The sequence below is a fragment of the Apostichopus japonicus genome, chromosome 7, assembly GCF_037975245.1.
Source record: "Apostichopus japonicus isolate 1M-3 chromosome 7, ASM3797524v1, whole genome shotgun sequence".
NCBI classification, from domain to species: Eukaryota; Metazoa; Echinodermata; class Holothuroidea; order Aspidochirotida; family Stichopodidae; genus Apostichopus; species Apostichopus japonicus.
The window spans coordinates 4,614,138-4,638,865 of NC_092567.1; the positions used below are offsets into that span (position 1 = coordinate 4,614,138).

General features: G+C 36.3%; 1 protein-coding gene across 1 annotated transcript in view; it reads right to left on the bottom strand.

Annotated features, from left to right (window-relative positions):
- LOC139969978 (NLR family CARD domain-containing protein 4-like) overlaps positions 1-24,728 on the bottom strand; it is a 585,990-nt gene that overhangs the window by 501,837 nt on the left and 59,425 nt on the right. Inside the window, exons 6-8 of the mRNA XM_071975471.1 lie at positions 17,789-17,865; positions 9,531-9,589; positions 1,301-1,336 (exon numbers count right to left, since the gene is read on the bottom strand). Coding sequence (XP_071831572.1) covers positions 1,301-1,336; positions 9,531-9,589; positions 17,789-17,865 — 172 coding nt within the window. The remainder of the gene's footprint in view (positions 1-1,300; positions 1,337-9,530; positions 9,590-17,788; positions 17,866-24,728) is intronic.

Sequence of the window (24,728 nt, forward strand, 5' to 3'; positions counted from 1 at the left end):
GTTAATGATCAATGTTTTCATTTATTTTTCAAAATAAAATTTCATGTAGAGGAAAAATAATGTAAACTTGTAATTCATTGCTAGCTCATTTTGACTAACATTAGAAAGGTTTTGTACAATATTCAGAAATTGGCTTTCATTTTGCAAAAAAAAAACAAAAAAAAAACAGACTTAAACCACCGTAAAACCATTAACTGTACCAGGTTGTGCTAATAAATAGTAAATTAATTGAGATATGAACCAGCGTAAACCATCTCGAAATATTACTTGAGGCTTTGAACTGACACACATTTGGGAAGTATATTGATCAATAAATGTATTTTTTAAGTTTATGTTGGAAGAGTCAACTCTCATGCATGCAACTTCATCCAAATCACTATAGTGTCGTTAGCCACCTACACCGTTGCTGTCACGTCTTTTATATAAACGGACCTGAACTGGAACTTGCTTGATGCACTCTCCTCCATTCAATCCACTCTGTAAGGGATTACGGTATGACGTCATCACTCAGTCACTAAACATCAACCGTTTATTTTTACTAGTTCGCTCCGAGATAGTGAATTTATGACACAGTGTGGGCTCTCATTTCACAATGATTCATGATGCTATAACCCAACGAATACCCTCCTAAGCCATCCCCGACCCCTCCCCGACCCCAGGGAAAGATTCTAATGATTTTATTATATTAAAGAACACCGGAGTAGAGATAAATGGGAGATCGGGGTATAGACTACAGTTAGCCCTTTGTGTGCAGAGAAATTGTTACCCTATAAAAGTGAAATTCAAAATGTGTATTTTTTTTATCAGTTCCTTTTACGGTAAAATAAACTGTGAGAAAAACATTCACGGAAAACGAACTATGATATGCACATCAGCAGAGTGAAATAAAATAATCATTTAGCATCTGCCGGTGGGAGGGGATTGACAGTTTAACAGTTATATTCCAATATTGTGTGAGGCTTGTAACACACCATAACACCGGACTCAACTTATTTTAAAGTCTATTCGTTTCTTTGTTTATCATTTCTTTGACTGTGTGTGCGGAAGTAAGATTATTTAGGCCGCATCTAAATTGACATTGAGAACAGTGCTATCATCATTACGAGGTATAAACTTGTAACTGGCCTATCTGAATTCCCTGTTCGATACACGACATATATAAATCTTTTCCTCCTGATGAGGGACAAAGTATCATACTCTTTTGTCTTATTTCTTTGTTCAACATTAATTAATACCTCTTTGTCTGTTATTAAAATTACCGTTACTAATTAACAGGAACATGAATCTATGTCTCTCTTACCTCTTCTCCTGGTAGATTGCCATTTCCGTCACAGGCCTGAAGGAAGAGAAATATTATATTCATGAGATTTGGAAAATGAATTTCAGGTAAATATAATATGACGAAGCAAACAATGTATAAGTTAGAATGATATATCTTCAAAAATATCGCAGTAAATTATTCCTGGCAGGTAAACACACATCCGCATTGAACACACTAAAGTCAATAAAGGAGACAGACTCGTCAATGTAAGATGCACGGACTCTATAACATGAATATAAACATCAGCTTCATAGGGAAGACATATTTAGTGGTTAAACCCGTCATCAAACACTGAGTGACGTCATCAAACACTGAGTGACGTCAATGACCAACTTCTCACTGAGATGATCAGATGGATACAATGGACAACAGAGAAGATGACGAGTACGGAAAAGAGAGCAGTATTTAAAGATAGACCCCAGAACATCGTTGTCAGAAAAAGCAAATCCTTGGTTAGTCCACAAAGCAGTACATTGGTTACACCCCCCCCCCCCCCCCTTCGTCTGAGACGGTCTGTTTCTGTTATCGTATTGTTAGTAGTGTAAAGATGTCCATCAAAGTTTCTGAAAATGTAGTTGTCTGGTCAAATTATACAATAAGAGACACAGTGGGATAATTAAATTGATATGTTAACAATTTAAACATTTCACTAAATATAATAAACCTTGCACAAATTTGTTTCATTTCTAAATTTACCCTGTCTATGTATGTTCAATTGGAAGCTTGTACATGCCCACATTATTAGTTTTAAAATAGTTGACTCTCTCTGCTCAACGTTAGACAAGGAACATTTAGACTAGGAATCGACGGTCTGTAAATTAAGGAATATTTAGAGCGGGTTTATGTAACCGATACGCCCTGTGCGTCTGTAAGACTAATATTGGCAGAGACCGCGTGAGCTCGTCATTGCTCTGTCTCTATGTATTAGTTGGACTTGGTTTGGGTTGCTCATATACTCTATAGAACGCTGTTCGGACTCGAGAGTACCATACTCGTACCAAGTAGTCACGGACTCGGCTCGGGATAAGGAATAATTGGACTCAACTACATCAGAGTGTTTCTTATACTATAAGATACAGACATATTGAATGGTTCTGATAGAAAGAGTACTAATAACAATAGGAACCATGTGAGGATACAAAGCCCGGATGTTGCATTATATTATCGTCAGAATATAATTATGAAGATACAATAGTTAATTTGCCGAGTGGTAAATTTTACAAAACCAACCACATTACCAGTTATTTTGAACACCCCCCTACCCCTCCCCTCACACTCGGGCCCAAGCTCCTTCGAGATACTATTTTTAATTTGTTTTATTTATCAGTTATTCAAACGACGAAAGGAAAAATACAAATATTTTAAAACCACTATTAGTTCAGATTCACCGTTGAATTTTTTGTGTATCATAATGCTGCTGCTAATTCATAGTATTGTACAAACAGAGGATGGTACAAAACGACGTTTCATCAACTTGTAATAAAAACCCTAAGTTTAATATTTTATAGTTAAACTTTTAAGTAGTCACCTATCCTTTAATTTCCCTAGTATGTTAAAGTACATCAAGTTGATCAAACTTACCTAAAATCCATTTGTTAGTTTCAAGTTAAACCCAGATACGTCCTTTCATATATAAGCCTGCTTGGACCCACACATTCATATCAGTCACGTATATATACATTAATCTAAATCAATAATGAAATATAATCAATATGGATCCCTCAAATCCCATTACAGCTCAAACTAATAGAACTGAGTCACATTTAATGACTGTTGTATTGCTGCGTGCAGTGACGTCAGAGGTAAATATTCTAGAGATGAAATATTATCCATCGATATTTTCACCAAAATTCACCGATTTTTTGACTGAGAAAGTGCGGAAGAGAGACACCGGAAGCACGACGGATTCTGAATATTCTCTATTTTAAAATTGAGAATGTTCATTGATTCACAAGACAATTACTTCTATAAGGAGAGCACATAGGGGTCTACATGCAGAGTAAGAAGGACAACAATAATTAGGAAATATGACGAAAGTGATGGAGTACGAGCGTGGAAGGGAGACTTCATTTATTTTCATTTATTTGTACCAACCTCGTCACAAGGTTTCTAACTATATTGTACATCCTGCAGAAATAACTCCTCGTATTTGGACAATTGCAAATTTATCTTTAAATATAATTTTCGTTACTTCAGTATAGGGCCTAGACCCCCCCCCCCCCCTCCCTTCCAATTAGAAACTCTAAGGAAGTTTTTTTTTTCATCTTTGATATATTATTTAATAAAAAAAACAGAGAAAGTGTGCCAAAACGATAAGTAGTAAGATTGCGCCCATTTCAAGAATGTCGGGTGAAAGGAAGATCATATCCTAGATTAACGCTCTGACCTACAGTGACCTGTATTATATAATTATGTCGCATACCTCACTGATCTGTAACAGTTTAAACAAATCTATTCAAAAAATATATATATTTTATGTCAATATCTTAAGTTAGAAAATCACCAAGACTAGTTTGAAGTCTCTATAGCTATGCATACTGTATCACTTTCATCCATGTAAACAAACATGTCTTAGTCCGTAGCGACTGCAACAGAATGCCTACAGCGATATAGACTATATGAATATGTGTTGTCTGTTATACCAGACAGTCGTATCTGTAAATCAGCTTAGTCTGTACTTAAGACAAATCCCTCTTATGACATCGTCAAAGGTGATGTTTCAGATATAGCATTAGTTATACCATTTTGGTCGCGAGGGATAATTCTTACATCAATAATGGTGTATCAAAAAAAAAAAAAACATATAACGATGGTCCGACCATGGTCCGACCATGGTACGGTTTGCGTGTGACCGCTCTCTACTATGGTCTGACGATCGTCCGACCATCGTCCACTAAAGATGGTAATTAGCATCAATTGCGTTGTCCGACTACGCATTTTAGCATAAACACTGACCTCGGCCTGAAATCCCCGATTTCAATCCCTTGACATTGCGACGCGTGCCTAGATACATACGATGTAAACAAAACAAACCTGCACTGCACTGCATACTGTACACTAATACATGTACTGTACATACACACGTACGGTTTCTACCACAAAACAACACAACAATCAACACTCCGAACAATTCGTTAAGACAACTTGCAATGGCGGCCACTACTCACGGTAAAACCTGGGAGGAACAAGAATTCCTGAAACTAATTGATATATATATTTTTTTTTGGGGGGGGGGGGGGGAGTAGATACAGAGTATGGTGGAAAACCCCGTCAGGAATAAGGTGTTTAGGATGTGTGCGGAAATGATGGCGAAAGAGCGATACGAACGAACGCATACACATTAGTGTGAGCAGTGCGTGCTGGGCTTGCATATCCATAAAATTTCGCTGTGTATTACGAATGAATATGCGTCTACACGCTCTCTGTCGGCGAACAGCAGCTTCTTGTCTTTGCAGGAATGCGTCTTCCAATGTGTGACGCCTCCTTCGTAATACAAACCTCATAATAATCAATGAAAGCGCTACGGCAAATTGAGCTTCCATCGCCATTATCTACTACTTACAACTAATAACCCCACAAAACATCGTCAAAACCGTGACCCTTGACCGACCCAACGCAACTGCGCATGATAGCTTTGCAAAAGCATAATTAACTCACTGATGCACTGTGTCCGCGAATAACGATCGTCCGAATTTAGTACAACATCGTGTGAGTATACGTGTGACCGCTACCGTAGTTAGTTTAATATGGTCGGACTATAGTTAATACACGATGGTCGGAAGATGCAATTTTATACGTGTGACCGGGGTCTTAGTTAAAGCCAACAGAAATGTACACAATCTTAATATCTTGCCCCCAAAACCGGAACAAAGCCCTATATTTTTCTTTGCTTTGCTGTAAAGTTTGTTCAAACAGAATGAATTGAATCCTTTTTGTAGATTATTTTTAGTAACAAAAGTTTTAAACTAATTTTTAACCGTTTACTTTCTGATATTTATGTTCATATTGATGTACATATTTTTATATTTCTTAGTCTTTGGTTCTCTTAGTTTATAATGGTGATAACGGAAATAATATGTACAATATATGCGCCGGACTTTTTGTTATAGGTTCGAGTTATATATTTCTTACGGAAACTAAAAGTGTACATGTTATTTGAATAACTGTATAGCAATTTTATAGTAGGAACTATGAATCTGACTGCTTGTAATTAGCATTGAGCAGGATTTTAAAATAGAAATAACTTCAGCCCCAGTTACTATATGTATACGAAGGTGAAGCGTGATCTTTTTCAACATTGTGTTTGTATACAGCGTCACAAAATACGTGTCCAGTTCTTTAGTTACCATGGTATCTAGTCAACAGAACGAAGCAGTAGTATAATTGCCCTCACATTCTAACTGGTATTATGGTCTTGTTGTGTAAATGTGCGTTGAAAGTGATTAATCACAGCTCCACTAAAACATCGGTAATGATTTACTCCACAGAGAGAATCTGGTGCCACTAAAAATATATTTGCAAGATCTTCTTCTACAGTTTATTCCAAATCACGAATATAATATTTTCACAAATTACAAAATAGTCTTCAATTTTCTTTCATTTTATCAATAAACGTATCACTTCTTCCTGCATCTATATCAATCGCCAAAATGTCCAGCATTTGCAGTCTGGAAAACGGTGAGTCGGATGTTTACAAGCAATTTCGTTTATCTATGCACCCCACACACAAATAATAGGCAATTAAAAACAGTTTCTGGTATGATTTTAAAACCATACAAAGAACAACAATGTTGAATCGCGCTGCTTCGCATCGGTCACCATCCGTTACACTACCAATGCATCCTCATTTCTGATCATACACTACAGGTATTTAATGTTCTGTACACATTAGTGTACGTGGAACCGTCGCAGGAACATTTACTTTGATACATTTGAGCTAATTATTGAGTAAGATTGAACTTATAAGAAAGAGTAGCAAAAGTGTACTTCTGTACTTTGTGCTGTTTTTGCTACAATCTGCTGGTAGCAAACTTGACCGTTAAAGGAATGAGTACGACTTGAACACATAATGTTACTTCAGTCAACCAGGGAATATTAAAGTAAGTTTCTAAACAACAAATATCTATGACAATAAATTTATGGGACACAAATTGTCTAAATCTGGTTAAACGACAAATAATTCACTAATCATGAGCAGTCACGTGCTTGTGACAACATATCTAGATATCTTATTTAGTTGCAGGGTACCCAACAATTCTGCGAATATTTCACGATTTGGTCAATTTACAACCTATGACGTAATAGGCAGCTTTAGTCAATGGAAGACCAACTTCTCCTTACACCAGAGAAAACGAAGAAAATGAACATAACCAGTGAAATCATGGGAGTCTGCTACAAAGGCAAATATGCAAGGGCTACATTAAGCTACAGGGTCGGCTAAACGGACTGTTGTTACGACTGTTGTATGTGCCATGATGAACCTTTGCCCCGAAATTATATGAACATAAACAAGAACGGTGCAACAAGATTGACACCATTATAAGGTTTCATATTTAATGTACATCGAGATGGTGACGTAAACGCGGGATATGTTCAGTACATTTCTTTAGGTGAAGACATTGTTTGATTAAGATATTTGTATAAGTCATTGATTTTTACTACAACTAAATTTTGGTTCAGAAGAATAATACCAATGTTTCACGAGGATTTATATTGGTATGTTCGAAACGTTAAGCAGCGTCGGTTATGTCAATGATGTTGTTTCAGAGTCATACACGCTACTAGTCTTCTACTATATGTTGAAATGATATGCTGAGTTGTTAAATTTCATACCAATGCTCGTGATTTACTTACAGACTTTTATCTCAAGAATGTATTTTAAAGATATATTTATTTCTGTTCACTTCCAGATTTTAATAAGCTTGTTGCTACGTTTGAAATAAACGTGATACAAAAGTTAACGTGAGTTGGTCCTCTAGTATGTGGCGTCTTCAACCCTCCACCCAATCCTAGACGCTAACAGTAAGTAATGAATGAAGCTGGAAGGTCCGGGTGTTGCAATATAATATCTTTAACAATTGAAGATAATTATCAAGATACAATAAACAATTAGCCGATGACAAATTATAAATATTAAAAGAGATTATCAGTAACCGAGTTGGACACTCCACTCTACCCCCCCCCAACCCCCTCACAACCCTCCCCTTCGAATCCTGACATCTTTTAAACCGTCGAATGTATTTATATCTGTTCTGTTACAAACACGCGAATAATACGAATATATCTTATATTCATATAAGTGATTACATATGTGTCGGTTATCATGTTATCCGTACAACAGAACAACGAAACGGGTTAGTATAGAGCTACACAGTATACTACAGAGTTTAATATGTTTTTAATGTATTCCCATTTTACACGAATATAATATTACCCCCCTTACCCGGCCCCCCCCCCCCCCCAAAAAAAAGAGTATTAGATCGGAGTCCTTGAAATGTCAGTAATTTAAATAGCTTTTCCTCCCTTCATATACACAAATGACCAAGATCATAGCAGGCATTACCATTCAGACAAGGGCGGCGGAAGCACTTTTAATCTGGGGGGCACCAACGTCGAAGGGCACTTTGCAGAAATTCGATTGGACTGATGCAGCCTGATATTTAGTACCCTTTACAACTCTTAATGTATCATCTTATTTGCGTATACACTTCACTCCATCAACGCCCCCCCCCCCCCCCCCCTCAAGGAAACAATGCATACTAGCACTGCAATATCTAATGTGCAAATTGGGAAACAAGGAACAAGTTTTCTTTCGAGACAAAATGAGGTGAAATCATTATAAAGTCCAAGTCCCTGCACACGCGATCGATACATGCACGAAAGCAAATGAAATATGTCAAAATACGAAAGGATGGGGTAGGTTAAGGGATATTAAAACTATACTCATTATTCATAGTAGGCTATAAATGGCTTCTGCTTATTACAAAGTCACACTGTAATATAGCAAGGCATTTTTGGAAATGCATTAGGATTTTGTTGGCAAATTGAATATGCATAATGTTACTCACCAGAATGTTAGAAGCCTTGTGGTACTAAACATAGGTGTAGGAGGCGGGGGGGGGGGGGCCCAACCAAAAACAATTGTGAAAATTCGGGCAATATGCTGAGAATTTTTCGGGCACCTACTGAAAGAAAAATAATTTGCTATGTGTTTTTCAATGGTTAAACTGATATTATTAAGATCATTATTATTGTAACGACTTTCCCAATAATGATAACCAATATGGAAGGGTAATAACACGGCAAATGATTGTATGTTATTGGCATGCGATGTAATAACCGACGCATGCCTATTTGATATGCAAATTAATATGTTAAACGCGCGCGGAGCGCGCGAAAAATTTTGTTAATATTTTTCGGGCAAGTCGTTACAGCCCCCAAAATCAAATTGGGCTCCTACGCCTATGGTGGTAAACATTTAAAACTTCCCGAAATATTTCATTCGACGTGGGTTTCGCTTTGTAAACTCTTTTTTTATTTAGAAATTTTCATGTAGAAAAAGGGCACTTTTTTAACCAGAGGAAAAGTGGGGGGGGGCACGTTATCCCTGTGCCCCCCCCCCCCGGTTCCGCCGCCCTTGCATTCAGAATAATATACCAGCTGAGAGTTTATTGGTTTCAATGTCACTAATAAACACTATTATGGATAAATAATACTTTAAGCAATTGATAATTCAAATACCCTAACACTTTTTTAAGGAACAAAGTTAATTTATTAGCAAGACTTAATTGTGTTATCGTTTCAGTAAATATAATTTTCTGATGAAGTCTTTTTTTCTTCCATGTTAGCAAAATATTAACACAATCCTGATTAAATGAAAACTTAGCATGTGTGTCTCGTTTCTGAAAGCCACTAAGGGACACACGGGGTGGCATTCAGTTATAAACGACAACATTCATATAAGAAATCTGACCACGTTTGAGAACAGGAGCAAGAAGACATCTGTAAATTTATGTTGTTTTAAGTTCTTTTCTGTTTATCTAATTATAATTCTAATGCTACCATTTATCAACTGTATTTCACCGATTTCGTTATCATAATATTGATTTTATATGTACTGGTAAAGTAATAGAGAGAGCAGCTTAGCTCAAATAAGCTGACCAGAATGCATTATGAGCAATAGCTGTAAGAAAGGTGCATAATATCTTACCTGCCATTGACCGGTCTGTAGGTTCAGGCGACGAGAATCTTGATACTTATAGTTCCATACTGATGAATAAAATAAACGGAATTGATTAAAACACATCTGCAATTGTAATCTCTTTTTTTGGGGGGGGGGGGTGGGGGTGGGTGGAATGAAGTAATAAATGTTATATTCAACTGATTTATGTTGGCACCCGATGATATCAGCTGAGTAATCAATCTAGTTGATTCCTTAATTTTGATATTATTTGGTTTACTATCATTATCATATCAGTAATATAGCTGATCAGTTTACAATCCTTATATCTCAGTACGATTACCGATCAGTTTACTATCATTATCATCTCGGTTTTATACCTAATTAGTTTACAACCATTATCCTCTCAGTTATAAAACCACTCAGGTTAGTATTGTTATCATCTCATTAACATATCTGATCAATTATACAATTATCCTAAATGAAAGCTTATGCTCCTATTCAAACAGAAACTAATCTTGGACTAAATTAAGAAACCACATCATGATAGTCGAGTATTCGATGCTGAGATTAAGAATAATAATCCATGAGATGTTGAACGGATCAGAGAACAATCAACATCAGGAATACGTTATGAGAGTGTCAGAAAATGAAGTCCAAGTATCGACCGTTTAGAATATCCTAAATAATGCACAAACTGACTTTGACTTCGACTACATCGTCTCCGAATCTCTCTCTAAGCTGTTATCACGAGATAATTTAGTAGCTATTATACACACATCTGTCAAAAATAGTAAAGCATTTAATTGATCGGGCAAACGTGTTGTTTACACTAACTACTTATGTTTTTGAGATTGATCAATGATGACATCATCAGCAGTGACGTCACTCCACCATTAACAATGGGAATCACGATGTGTCCTTTAAACACAGAACAATTAAAGAGCGTATACTGTGTACGAGTCTGAGAAATACTGTTGAGGGGTGGAGATAGAGAGGTTTGTAGGTATTTATACATTACTATTAATTAATTGAAAATAATAAATTTAGGTATAATCTTATTATAGATGTGTTATTGTACAGAGAAATGAAACATTGGACTGCTCGTGATGTTAATAAAGCTATCCCGGTTTCAAGATATTTAGCTTTATATTACAACGCATTAGTGACGTCGTCAAATACCATGAAAACTAATAATTTAAATATTGATGATAGAAAAAATAAATGTATTTGGAATTACTTTATTGAGTTAAGTTATGGCGCTACAGGACTAGACAAATCATCGTCATTATCACGTGATCCCATTTCCGATGTCCTGAGAGTATGTCAGTTATATACACGAAGGTTTATATGTCTTGTTTCCAGCCACTTTCTTGTTTTTTTTTTCAACTGTATTCAGACCAAATACATCAACCTCTCTACTTGTACTTTACGTAGGAGGAAAGTATGTATAATCTAGCATTGTGTTATTATGACATAATTATAACATTGAACAATAACACTGTCCAAACTTCTAAGAAGATTCAAGAAGCCTACGTTAAAGTCTAATATCGACAGAAGTGTTCATGGATACAAAAAACATACACTTGCATGTAAACAAATATGAATGAAGATATATCATATCAATATAAATTATGTTTTGTGTCGTGGTTTGTCTTTCAGATCATCAATAAGGCCGTGAAAAAAACTGCAACACGAACTAAACAGAAATATCAGCAGCAATTTTATACAATTACAATACTTGTTGAATTGAAATAGAACAGACCATTGTAACATCTCTTTGTTTCTGTTTGTTTACATTTTCTGATTCCGGAATTTGAATGCGAGCCTAGACTATTGCAGCCGATATTACAAAGATATCATAGTTGCAGTGTGCGCTCTATTAAATAATCGGCCGTTTCACCGGTTCAGATCTACCCACCTGCTAAAACTAACTGCAAGTCCCTAGTTTTACGGTTATGATTCAGTAACAATACTGGTGACGATATGACAAATACTCATTTCCATTAAACTCAAGAAACACGTATCTAATTTAAATAACCATGATAATTCCTTTTTCATCAAAGACTATCGCCTGCAGCATAGTTGCATCCATTATAATTTACTTGAGCCAAGGGAAGGATGACAACTTTCTCTTGAGCATTATTTTTATTTAAAGAGTAAGAACATTCTAGGCCTGAGTCGGGTACCCGGATACCCGACCGAACACTCGTGTACCCGAATTGAAAACACACAAAACGGGGACTCATTTTCTGGGGGAGGGGGATCGCGTCACTACTACGCGAGTGCTTTCATGAATTCATGTTTTGATTAATCAAGACACGCGAATACGGAAGATTATTTTACTGAGATCACTTTCTTTTAGTGTAGATGGCTGTTTTAATTGCTTAATATTTCTAGTTTTAGCCAATTGTAATGGTTCTTTTCCCTGTGTAGATTAGGTCACTCAACACCGAAAACGAAAAAAATATACCGGTGAAAACTATTCAAATTGAAATATTTAATCCATCACAACATCAACTGTGTACTGCACGTACAATACTATATTACCTCTTCAAAACATAGCACATACATTCCAAGCAATTGCCGATTTTCATGTAATTGAAAGTTGTAAACAAGGCGACGCTTTTTTTGTGTGTCTGTGTAAAAAACCGATGGTTATGGCAAGATTGTTCCCATTGAATTAGTGTGGTGTTAGGCTAGCATGTGGTCGAAGATAGCAGGTATAATGTTATTATTCCATGGATATTTTAGTTCCAGCTAACTGCCTTACAATTTGAGCGAATAAACAGATGGTAGATTTCCATGTTGACTTGGCTGGTGGTTGGCTACCATGCGGTCAAAGACAGTGCTCAGCAATAACGAAAGTATTCGGTGAATATGTTAGTGCCAGCTAACTGCGACACAATTTAAGCGAAAAAAACAGATGGTTAGGCTAAATTTTCATGTTGACTCTTTGTGATTTAAGGCTACCATGTGGTCGATGATTTGTGGGGATTTTACGCAAACATAGTTTGAAGAATGCACGTGTCTTTGTCATCAAGCAGCTAGCTCTGGTAGTCCATAGCAAGTGATTTCCTCTCATAGTTGTAGCTACGGTATATGTTCGTTCATGCGTAAAATATTGGAATTCTCAAAATAGCTATAATTCTTCATTCAGTTGTTAATAGAAGGAAATACTGGCAAGGAAATGTACGGGATGTTAAGATGGATTATAGACGGGATAACAAAACAAATATAATCCTGGCTTTTTTACTAAACGTTTATTCCAAATGCGATAGTTTAGCGATGAATCGCTACACGGTCAGAGCCGCAATGTTTGTTTAATTCAAGTTGAAAGCTGAAATTTATAACGGGAATTCCCGTCTCGGCAACTTTTTACATGCAAGATTTGAAATCAAATTGCGAGAATCGCGCAATCCCGCAGCTAATGCAAACCCTTGATCGAAATAAAAGAAACAGTTGCAATTTCATGCAAGGTGTTTCTTTATTTATGTGCATTTGCATTATAATTTATTATACATCAAAACATGAAAATCAGTTGTACGTTACAACAGGAGTATCGATTGAAAACGTAGATTTCGGAAATGTAATGTAAGGTGGCATAGTGATGTTCCATTAATCGGTGACAGCCCGATATTCATAAGGTTCTATATTCATAAAGTTCATTGTTCATAAGGGTCATCATCCATAAGGTTCATTGTTAATAAGGTACGCTATTCATAATGAGCAAAAGGTTCATTGTTCATAAGGTTCGTTATTCAAAATTAATAAAAAAGGTTCGTTGTTCATAATTGGTAAATGGGTTCGATATTCATAATGGTGAAAAGGGTTAGATGATCATAATAGGACGAAGGGTTCGATATTCATAATGGTGAAAAAGGCTCGTTATTTATAATAGGACGAAGGGTTCGATATTCATAATAGAGCAAAGGGTTCGTAACTCATAATAGACAAAAAGGTTCGTCATCATTCACAATGAGGAAAATGACCCACCCCCCTTTAGGAAACGTACAAGCATAGGCGTAGGAGGCGGGGGGCTGGGGGGCTGCAGCCCCCCCCCAACCAAAATTTTTGGTGAAAATTCGGGCAATATGCTGAGAAGTTTTCGGGCACCTACTGAAAGAAGAAAAGTTTGCAATGTGTTTTTCATTTTTTGGGGGGTGAAATTTCGGGGAATATGCTGAGAAGTTTTCGGGCACCTACTGAAAGAAGACTAACTTGCAGTGTGTTTCTCTTTTTTTTGGGTGGTGAAAATTCGGGCAATATGCTGAGAATTTTTCGGGTGCCTACGGAAAGAAGAATAATTTGCAATATGTTTTTCAATGGCTAAACTGATATTATTATTATCGTTATTATTGTAACGACTTCACCAATAATTATAACCAATATGGAAGGGTAATAACAGGGAAAATAAAACCAAATTTTTTGCGCGCTTCGCGCGCATTTAACACCTTATTGTGCATGTCATATAGGCATTCATCGGTTATCGGCATGTGATGTAATAACCGATGAATGCCTATATGATAGCACATTAATGCAGCATTTTGCGTCCTTTTCTATGATTTTTCTCAACCGCACTGACTCCACTATGCCATAACGACAAACATAACTAGCTTATCTATTTATATCTTACTTCAAATGGTGGCATAAAAGTCGAAAAATTTGCAACTTTCAACTTTGTTTTCTCCAAGATATTTTCTTGGCTAATATCTTAGTTTGCTGTTTTGTGATTGATATATGTAAAAAACTCGATGGACATGTCCAAAAAGTAGAAAACGGCGACCAAACGCAAAATGCTGCTTTAAGATGTTGAACGCGCGCGCGCGTAGCGCACGAAAAATTTTGGTTATATTTTTCGGGCAAGTCGTTACAGCCCCCCCAAATCAAATCAGGCTCCTACGTCTATGCGTACAAGTTTATGCCGATTCAGTACAAGTCGGTAGGAAAATGGAGGATGTCTTTTGCACTTGTATGACGCACTCCTCTCCTATTATGAAGAACCAACCTTTTTTTTCACATTATGGATTACGAACCCTTTGATCGATGATGAATTTCGGACCCTTTCTCTTATTATGAATAACAAACCTTTTTCCCCATTATGAATAACGGACCCTTCGCTCCATTATGAATATCGGATCTTTCTTCCTATTATGAATAATGAACCCTTTTGTCTATTATGGATTACAAACCCATTGTTCTATTATGAATTTAGAACCCTTTGTCCCATTTGAATAACGAACCTTTTTGTCCATTATGGATATCGAACCGTTTTGCCCATTATGAATATCAAACCTTTGTTTCCATTATGAATACCGGACCTTATAAATTATGATCCCTTTCTATTATGAATAACGAACCTTTATTTCCATTATGAATAGCGAACCTGTGTATCGAAAAAATGCACATTATTAATAACGAACCTTATGAACAATGACCCTTATGAATAGCGGACCTTATGAATATCGGGCAGACCCCCATGTATGTACATGTTACATTGTGTTTGGCTAATGACGTATACAACATTACAGTAAAGACGCACATATACTGTAGCTAATTAGTCAAATCACCCCAACCCAACCCCCCCCCCCCCCATAAAAAAAGAGATACCATAACAACCAACTAGTAAATATCACATGATCAAGAAGCGCGGCGTGAAGTGTTTATACCCCCTCCTGAACCCGAACATTCGGCTGTATTCGTTTCTTCCTAGTAATGCGTTCGGTTAGTTTTAACTGACTTAAACGATTACAATGAATCCTATCACGTTTACAAACAATTTGTTTAGACGTCCGTAGACAAGATGGTGGACCATACAGATCAAACTTTACTGATCTTTTCTTGTATTTAGGCATTGACCGATGAATAATACTACTTGAATTGTATCTGAATCCCTCTCTTAACTACTATACTTGCAAGATTAGTGGTTACTCTAAAATTTAATTTTTCTTTATGACAGTGTAGCATCTCTGCGAAAATCAATCACAAATATTAAGTTAAAATTTCGACAGATAACACGCGTAAAATGGAATAAAGTATATATCGTTACCTCATTAAGTATATAATATCGATGTAAAACTGTATCGAATCGATACACTATATGTATATTGATGGCTAGAAAATTAAACTAGTACTCATCTATTAAGTATAAAGCATGTTTTATGCAAATTTCGCTTTGTATGCAGATTTACAAACCAACAATGTAAATTACATATTTTTCTGTGCTAGTCTAATGTTATTAATGGGTGCGATGCGAAGACCCCGGAAGCGGCAGAAGTTTTAGATAGGGTCGTCAGTATAAGCTTAACCTCAAAATTGTACAGAACGTTTCTGAGAGCTCAAGCGGGATCGCGGGGCTTTCTCTGGAATATGTTTCAAGCCCTGGTTGGTTCCACGAGGGGAAACCTCTGAAGTTGTTTGCATTTGGTGATATCCCTTGTTCTCTCTTAGCGAGTTTAAAGCACTAAAACACAAAACAGATGTAATAAATAAATTATATTTATCTATAATGTATTCCAAGCAGGCTGGTGTGGATCCGATGGACTTAAGGGGGGAGGGGGGGAGGGGCGAAGTCTCTGAAAGCTGCTTCATTTTATAAGCCAAATATATTAAATGTATCCAAATCTAGTGAAATGTAGACGTAAGGGGAGTAACAGACAGACCGAACTTGTTTTCTTTTCTTCGTTTCTGTATTATAACTCATACTTTCGTAAGTGTATAAATGAAACAAAATAAAATATAGTTTTAAATTCACATATAGTTTTAAATGCTTTCCCTCATATAATTACCCACATTTTATTTATAATATTATTTTTTTCAAGGCAAATCATGCATGGATGTTAATGTTCGCCAATACATGTAGATTGTACTGTTTTCAAGCACCGATCAAGGGTGTAATGGGTCTCCCCACCGCCACCCCCACCCCACCACCATGCATTTCAAACTAACTTGAAATAGTTAAAACACAACGTTGCGTTTAGACTTAGATATGAATATATATATATATATATATATATATATATATATATATATATAGCCTATATATATAGCCTATATATATATATAGCCTATTTATATATATATATATATATATATATATATATATATATATATACTTTGTCTAAACTTCCCCTTTTTCTGGTGAAAGACCACAGCCCCACCCCCTCCTACCCGTATATGATGTCGGCTAAACTACAGAACGAGTGTCTTATCTATGTCTTTATAAAGTCTTTATGCTAATGTTACCAATTAGAATATTTCGAGTAGATCTAGAACCAACATTTTGGTCTCTGTTTCGTTTTCGCTTATTTCTTAATAACTTAGAATGGTTAAAACACAATGCTGCGTTTAGACTTTGATATTGGACATAAGTCAAGTCATATAAGTCAAACTATGACTCAGAATGTATCATTTGAAGTCTCAACTTGCCATTTTCTGGGGAAAGACCACAGACCCCCCCCCCCCCCACCTCCCTCCTTCCTATACATGATGTCGGCTTTGACGACGCTCTGTTCCTGTACAAAACTGCAGAACTGCAGAGTGTCTTATCTTTGCCTTTATAAAGTCATGATGCTGATGTTACCTATTAGTATATTTCGAATACGATACATCTAGCACCAACAGTTCCGATACATTTTTGGTCTCTGCTTTGTTTTCGTTTATTTTTTAATACACTTTGCAGCAATTTCAGAGAAACAAGAACTTCGTTTGCAGAACTTGGAAAAGAAGTTCATTAAAACTTTGCGGCTTTATTCTGCAATTCAGATTGAAAGAATGGTTTAAGCGGAGGTGTGGATATGTTTAAATGTGCTTTTATGGGGGGGGGGGGGGGTTGACAGCCTCCGAGGGGCAGAACATTACTTCAAACCTTACATAATCATTGTCGCTCTGTAATTAAGTTTCCCAAAGTGTATGATACCACTACTTTTCGGAAAGAGATTTAAAGCATCAATTGATGTGATGGCTACTCACAAAACATTTTATAAGACAGGGATATCGAATGAGCGAAATGAAAGGAATATGACTTATCTCTCAAATCAGCCAAGCTTAGCAATATTAAGTGTTGTTATATTCTATTCTATTATTCAGTTCGTTGTTTACTATCACATGACTCTGTTTTGGGTGTCTCCTTCATATAAAATGGCAATCATGTGTTGCTGATTCATTACTCTCTTGTATGTAAATCAACAACAATCAACAAGTCAAAAGAAATTCACATAGTTCGTAAAGCCTTTAATTAAATGTAAGAAATGTTACATGTGTCCATTATGACGTCATTGTGACAATACCTTTCACATTTCTTGATTTCAAGGATGGTGGGATGGATCCAACCGGAATAGCGTCTGGAAGAATGTACCATGAAAACCTATGGATAGAAGTAGAGTAATCATCGTGTAAGATGTAGAAGACGTAGTGGAATGTCCTCCTAGTCAGGTTTATTGTTTACTAAATCAATGAAGATAAACAAAGTAAACAATAAATAACAAGGAAATAAATCACATCTGATTGATCATTATGATCAGAATTAATTATCATCACAAGTCTTGTGTTCAAACGATTCTACGAAAAATAAGCTAGAATGGAAATAGTTTTGTGGATAATTATGATGATAGTTGGAACTGCTGTATGTAAATTGTATGTGGTTGATATTGTGAAATGTATAGCCGTCCACATTATCAGAATTGGCTGAACTGTTTATATGTTTACATTATCAATTAAGATAAAGTTGTTCAAACATGTAGAAATACAACATTGCACACAACAAACGGAGTAAACGAAGTAAATCCTCTTAACAACCGCTTGCCATTTTTCACTCGGATCACGTGATTTATATCGTATGTTATTTTCGTCAAATGTATTGATGATATAGTTCGTCTTCGTGAATCCTCGCTTTAAATGAGAACTGAAAATGACTGAGATTGTTAGAGTTCAGTGGTAAGATACGAAATCTACAAATAATTAAATTTGAAGCTAAAAAAATTGTTTCTTAACTTCAAAAGAGTTTAAGATGCTACAAATTACATATTTCAATGTAATGGCGGGATAACAAACCTGCAAAAAATACACTAAAACGGAGGAGGAATGTAAGGGAGAGGGGTTGGAGGGTCGAGGACATAGCAACATTTTCTACTGGGCGAAACAACTGTTCCTCTCGGGTGATTTCAGTAAAAGGTAAACACAAAATGCTACTATTACATGAACAAGACAGGTATACCAAGGGTCCTTACCTATTTAAATATTTATTCAATATCAACCATCAATAATTTTAACAAATTGCACGAGTTGTTATTTCGTCATTGATCCAAATCCAATTTAATAAAAATTATATCATTTTTTTGGTGGAGTTGATAAGAGTTGCCCCAACCATTTCACAATCAAATCAAATCAAATCATCGTATTCAATGAAGAGCTGCATGTGTCCAAAATATCCAACTCTCTTCATACCAAGTAATTGTGACAACTTCCTGTTCTTATTTTTTTATTAAGAATCCCAATAATGCGATCTTTGTTGATTCACAAAAGAAAATGTGATTGGAAGGTGGAGGCACAAACACTGAGGTGCAGCGGAGCTTGTGACTTTGAAACCACTAAACTGTCAAATTATGTGAAACCTCTCAAAATGAATACTCTATGCATGAATACTCTATGCATGAATACTCTATGAATACTCTATGCATGCGTAAAGGAATGCACAGAGTAACAAATTCAAGTATATGAATAATTTTAACAAAAGTTTACTTTATACCGGTACTTTTGAATTACATGTTTTATCATAATTAATATTGTTAAGCCGATTAGCAATTTCTAGACATAAAGGCACTTGTTACAAAAATACAACAAGAGGACACTTAAATTACAAAAGTGGGAACTGTTAAGTTTTCATTAACAAATGGAGGCCACTTTGCAGGGTACTCAGAAGAGTAGAGGAGCATGTGCCTAATCACCCCCCCCCCCTCCCGCCCCATGACATGTGTGGAGTTTACAACACTCGTTTTCAGCAATCAGATGTTGTTATATCTTTCTAAATATGACTCTTTTCATTTAGAACCTTGAGTCTTTGTGGTACCATATGGTTATTCATTATCATTGTTATAAATGATATGATTGCTGAGTTTGTTGAAACAGATAAATGTTGTGAAAGGAGAAATTCGTTATAAGGGCCATTCTCTGGAAAATGAAACTGGCATTTAAAAAACAAAGTGTTCATCAAGACCAAATTTTATATTTTTTGTTTTAGAGGGATACCTCAAGTTTTCTGTTTCATATTTCTTTCAATAAAATTACAACCATAGCATACTAACTTGCATAAATTTTTATTATTGTAAGTTTCAGCCAAAATTTGTAGTTTTTAACTGTATATTTGTTTTTTCTACATGAGTATCTAGAAATAATATTTCAGTTATCAACTATCACATGGAGGCAGTTATACATAGGTTAATTTATTTCATTCCTAACGCAGAGGTTCCTGATCTTCAGTTCTTTGCTAATAATGGCTGCTAATTAGCATAATTTTGATGTCACGCACGTGACCAAAATAACGCAAAAGTTTTCATAAAAAAGTAACTGATGTGACTTATGATGTCCACACTTGATATGCAACCTTTCTTGGTAAAGACTGTTAGTTCTGCAAAATATCCAGTAAAATAATTATTCCTACAATTAATTAATAGCCTCTACATAGTCGTCACACACGTGACCGATGGTCACTTGTGTGACATTTATGGTCACGCGTGTGACAATGAAGCCCCAAGTTGAGCATTCAACAAAACTAAATGGACTAAATATTGTTAGCAGACTGGTTTGTTATGTGTGTGTGGCCTGACAACAGTGTAATATGCAAATGAGAAAAGTTCCTTCCAATGAAATTGCAGCAGCACTGTGGACTTGGACTGTTGTTATGTCATGTTTGTATGGCATGACAACAGTGTTATATGCAAATGAGGAAAGCTTCATCCAATGAAATTGCAGCAGCACTGTGGACTTGGACTGTTGTTATGTCATGTTTGTATGGCATGACAACAGTGTTATATGCAAATGAGGAAAGCTTCATCCAATGAAATTGCAGCATCCATGAAAATGCAGAATGTCACACACGTGACCCAACAATGTCACACACGTGACCCTCCAAATAGAACAGTAAAACTGTTTTAAAGTAATTCCTACAACATCAGTGCTATTCTGTGGTCATTACTAGAGTCAACATTTGCACTGCAAAAATTACATACTATGCAATGAAAACTCAGAATGTCACACACGTGACCCAACAATGTCACACACGTGACCGGATTTTTTAGCTTTTGTAGTATTATGCTAATTTTTAGAGGTGAAATATTTAGGTGAAATGTCTTGTTAGAATGGAAACACATTAAGGTAGAAACATGAGAATTTTGGGTTATCAAGCCCGGTTAGAAACTGAGGAATTTGCCAACATTTTTGTGTGCAAAAAAGCCACTTTCATTTCACGTCACACATGTGACCGACCTTTATATGACCTCTGCCAGCACATAAAGGTTCTGATTTTGGCTTAGCTAAATGGTTATTAACCGGTAACAGATAGTGCATAATATCCATTTAATATGTTCAAGTCTAGCTCAGTATCATCCTACCTTATACCTGAATTGCCCAGTTCTATGTAAAACACTACACCGGACAATTGAAAGAAAATATATAGGTTACGTACCTTGTATCTCATTAGCATAATTAACGCATAGATACTGATACTTCTTATGTTAAACGTTTTTCTTTACAATCGTTTGTTTTCTGTATCTATTTTTCATTGATTGGTTAAAACAGGCGCTTTAGAATATTTCATTAATCTTAGGCCTATATATACTGTAAGGGCTATAGCGGACACAACAACTCAATGTACACATATAGGCAGTATATTGGAAATAATTGTTGAACTAATAATTTATATTGCTACAGCATTGAAAACTTTTTATTAAAGGTTATATTTTAATAAAAGGGTTCTCCCCGTTTAGACCCCTCCCAACGGACGCAAGCCATATATGGAGCCCATCCCCACCCCTCCTTTCCAAAGATAACCAGAATGCAAAATGCATTGAGGTTTCGATGACTTCAATGCAGTAGACTTCTGCTTGTTAGTATAACCAGAACTAGCTGTTACAATAACACTATGGCATGCTAAACACAGGTCAGTCTACTGTACGTGGCTATACACACCTCCATCAAAAACAATAGGGGTCTTGTACTCGATGTTATGAATCCACACACCAAGTATTAAAGGTATGCGCGATTTCCATCGTTACATACAATATCATGTAAAAGGGTTTTCAGAGTTTGACCTCTGGTGACCTATAGGAGATTTGACCTCACAAGCAATAGGATTCTTGTACTCAATATGGCAAATCCATATACCATGTATGAAAAGTATCCATGATTTCTACCATGAGAAATCATGTTGTGAAGTTTTTCAGACCTCGACAAATATTTTTGAAAGTACTCGCTACTTGGTGACCGTGACTAAAAATCTACTCGCCAAATTCCACTCACCACTAGGCATATGATTGTTGGTCAAGTCTCCAAAGTACAGATCTGCAACATCAATACTTTCTATGAACAAAGGTTAGGCAGTTAGGCAGATGCATGGTGCTACGCAATTGCACATTAGAAAGTCATGTTTCTTTGCAGTACTAAATTAAAACTATTTTCCACCAAAAGTAAGTGTTGAACAAAGTAAAACATGACGCAGAATCATAAATAAGCAGCTAGGCCTACTGTAGTGTCTCAAACAATAAAAATACAACATCTGTAAAATACCTACGAAGATAGCTTGGCTTCTGTTACATAAACTAGGTGTGCGGGAGTCCTAAGCATATGCAGCACCTCACTGCTACTTTGAACCGCTGCTCAATTAGAGCGGCGACTTCGTACAATTTCCCAATTAATTATCTGTCTTTTAGCTGCAGATTGATGCGTGAAAAATATCGCTATCACTACATTTCACTGCTTAAATCAAAGCGATCTTTTACGCAATGATAATCTGAGGCTGTATAAGGTCTCTCCAGAAAACTTGTCTCAAAACGAATAATGACTGATAGCCTGTAGGAAAATTGCCTTAAGAAATAATGAAGGAGATGTTTTGCCATCTTAAGTGTATTGGTATTCTGACTCGTATTCTTCACGTTGTTGTGTTAACGAACCCTAATCGACCCAACTGTTGCTAGCCTAGACAACATAAACTTGCTCACAGGCCTAGCCAGGTTTGTTCAAATTGTCCCATAATCATAAACGTGACGAAAGTCGAACGTACTGTTAAGGCCTACAGCTATGTTGAAACTGCTGGAAGAGACTACACAAATTTGGATCAACAGCCGATCCAAACAAAAGCTCGCGAAACTTACTGCCAAACTAAGACCATTTTACACAATTATTTCGCATTGAGATTGGTCATAGTAAAAAATCTAACCAGACGAACTGTTAAGTTTCATAAACGCTGACTGGTCACAACAAAACTACATCCAACCTGAAATAAATTAGACGTAAACGTCCAACAGAACCGCTGTATTACAAAATACACCTTTCTGCACGCAAAATAAGGCTTCCGAGCGGCACGTTGAAGCCCATGCAAATATGTTCGTATTTTCAGTTTTAGATTCTACGGATGCCCATAAACTCATTACCAACTGCCAATAGCCTCAGATTCGTATGAGGCGTAACGAGTACGTTATCTGATAGACTGGCTGGTGGGAGATATGGTAGCTTAAAAAACAAGGTTTCCAAAATTTGACCCCCGGTGACCCCAAATGACCTTTTGATCTCCACAAAAAAACATAGGCTGTTGCTCCTCAATGTGGTCCTCCTATTCACGAAATATGAGATTGGTCTAAGTTTACCTCCTTGAGATATCGTGTTTACAAGATTTTTAGTATTTGGCCCCTAGTGACCCCAAATGTTCTCCCCACAAAATAAAAAGGTTTTTCTACTCCATTTGGTACCTATATACACCAAATTTGAGATTGGTCCAAGCTTCCCTACTTGAGATATCGTGTTTACAAGCAAAGCGTCACACACACACACGCACACACATGTTTGTGTTACATTCAGACCAAGGACCCCATTGTATTTTCCATTGTTCAAATCCACGTACCCTAACTTTAACAATACCCCATACAATAGAATTCTTCCCGAGGACGTGGTGATTCTTTAGAAATCACAACAGAGAACCTGAAATTATTTTGTTCAAGTCCTCGGTCAGATAGAAAAACAAACGCACATAGACACACACACACTCTCTGCCTGCATGAATGCATACGTTATGATTATCATCGAAACCAAAAAAGCGTTAATGCTTGGAGTCAGATTGATAAACAGTGAAGTGTTCAAACTTGCTTAAATTTACAGGTCAAACACTCTTCACCTTGGTTTTATTGATAAAATTTATCTATAAAACTATGTATCGCCGAGTTTGTCGTCCTGTATAATGTGTATTACATCATGTGGCTGGGGTCAAAACAATGTGTAGTGTTGAGATAACTGAGCGTGTGTATACATACGAAATGGGTCAACAAAGTTGAGAGAAGATAGTGACTTACTTTAATTAGGTATGCAAAATTCGGGTTTATGGTTCTTCAACAGTTCAAAACTTCGATCATGTCTTACGTCATCGTTGATTTATTGAGAGCAAACAACAGTGTTGAAAAATTGGCAACGCGTTATGTAAACGCTGAAACACCTAGCCCACCCGTCACGAAGGGTGCACAACGTTATCTTGCATTCTTATGTCTATAGAGGTCAATGCGTAGAGTATTCATCTTTCTCTTCATGCGTTCTGAAAGCGTAGACTCGCGATATTTAGACACAATTACTTTACATGTTTTCACCCTATTCGCTGCGATATGACGGGTGGAAAACCCGATGTGCGACCGATGTGCGACCGACGGAATACAATAACCCACAGATCTCTACTAACTGTATTTCCAGGAACATAACACCTCTCTTTCGGTTTCTTTTCTGTTTAATTTTCCTTTCTTTTTCTTTTTAGTTGTCCACCATGTTACTATCACAATATACTTATGTTCAGTTTTAATAAGCATACCACCATGATTCATGTAAAACATCGCAAATTATGACGCAATGAATTCATTTCAACAAGTGAATAACTGCTTCTTCTTTTTTTTTCCTTCTCAGCAACAAAACTAAATGAACCGTGGCCATATTTACGACCTGGATATGACCCTGGCAGTTGTATAAGTGTTTAGTGTGATT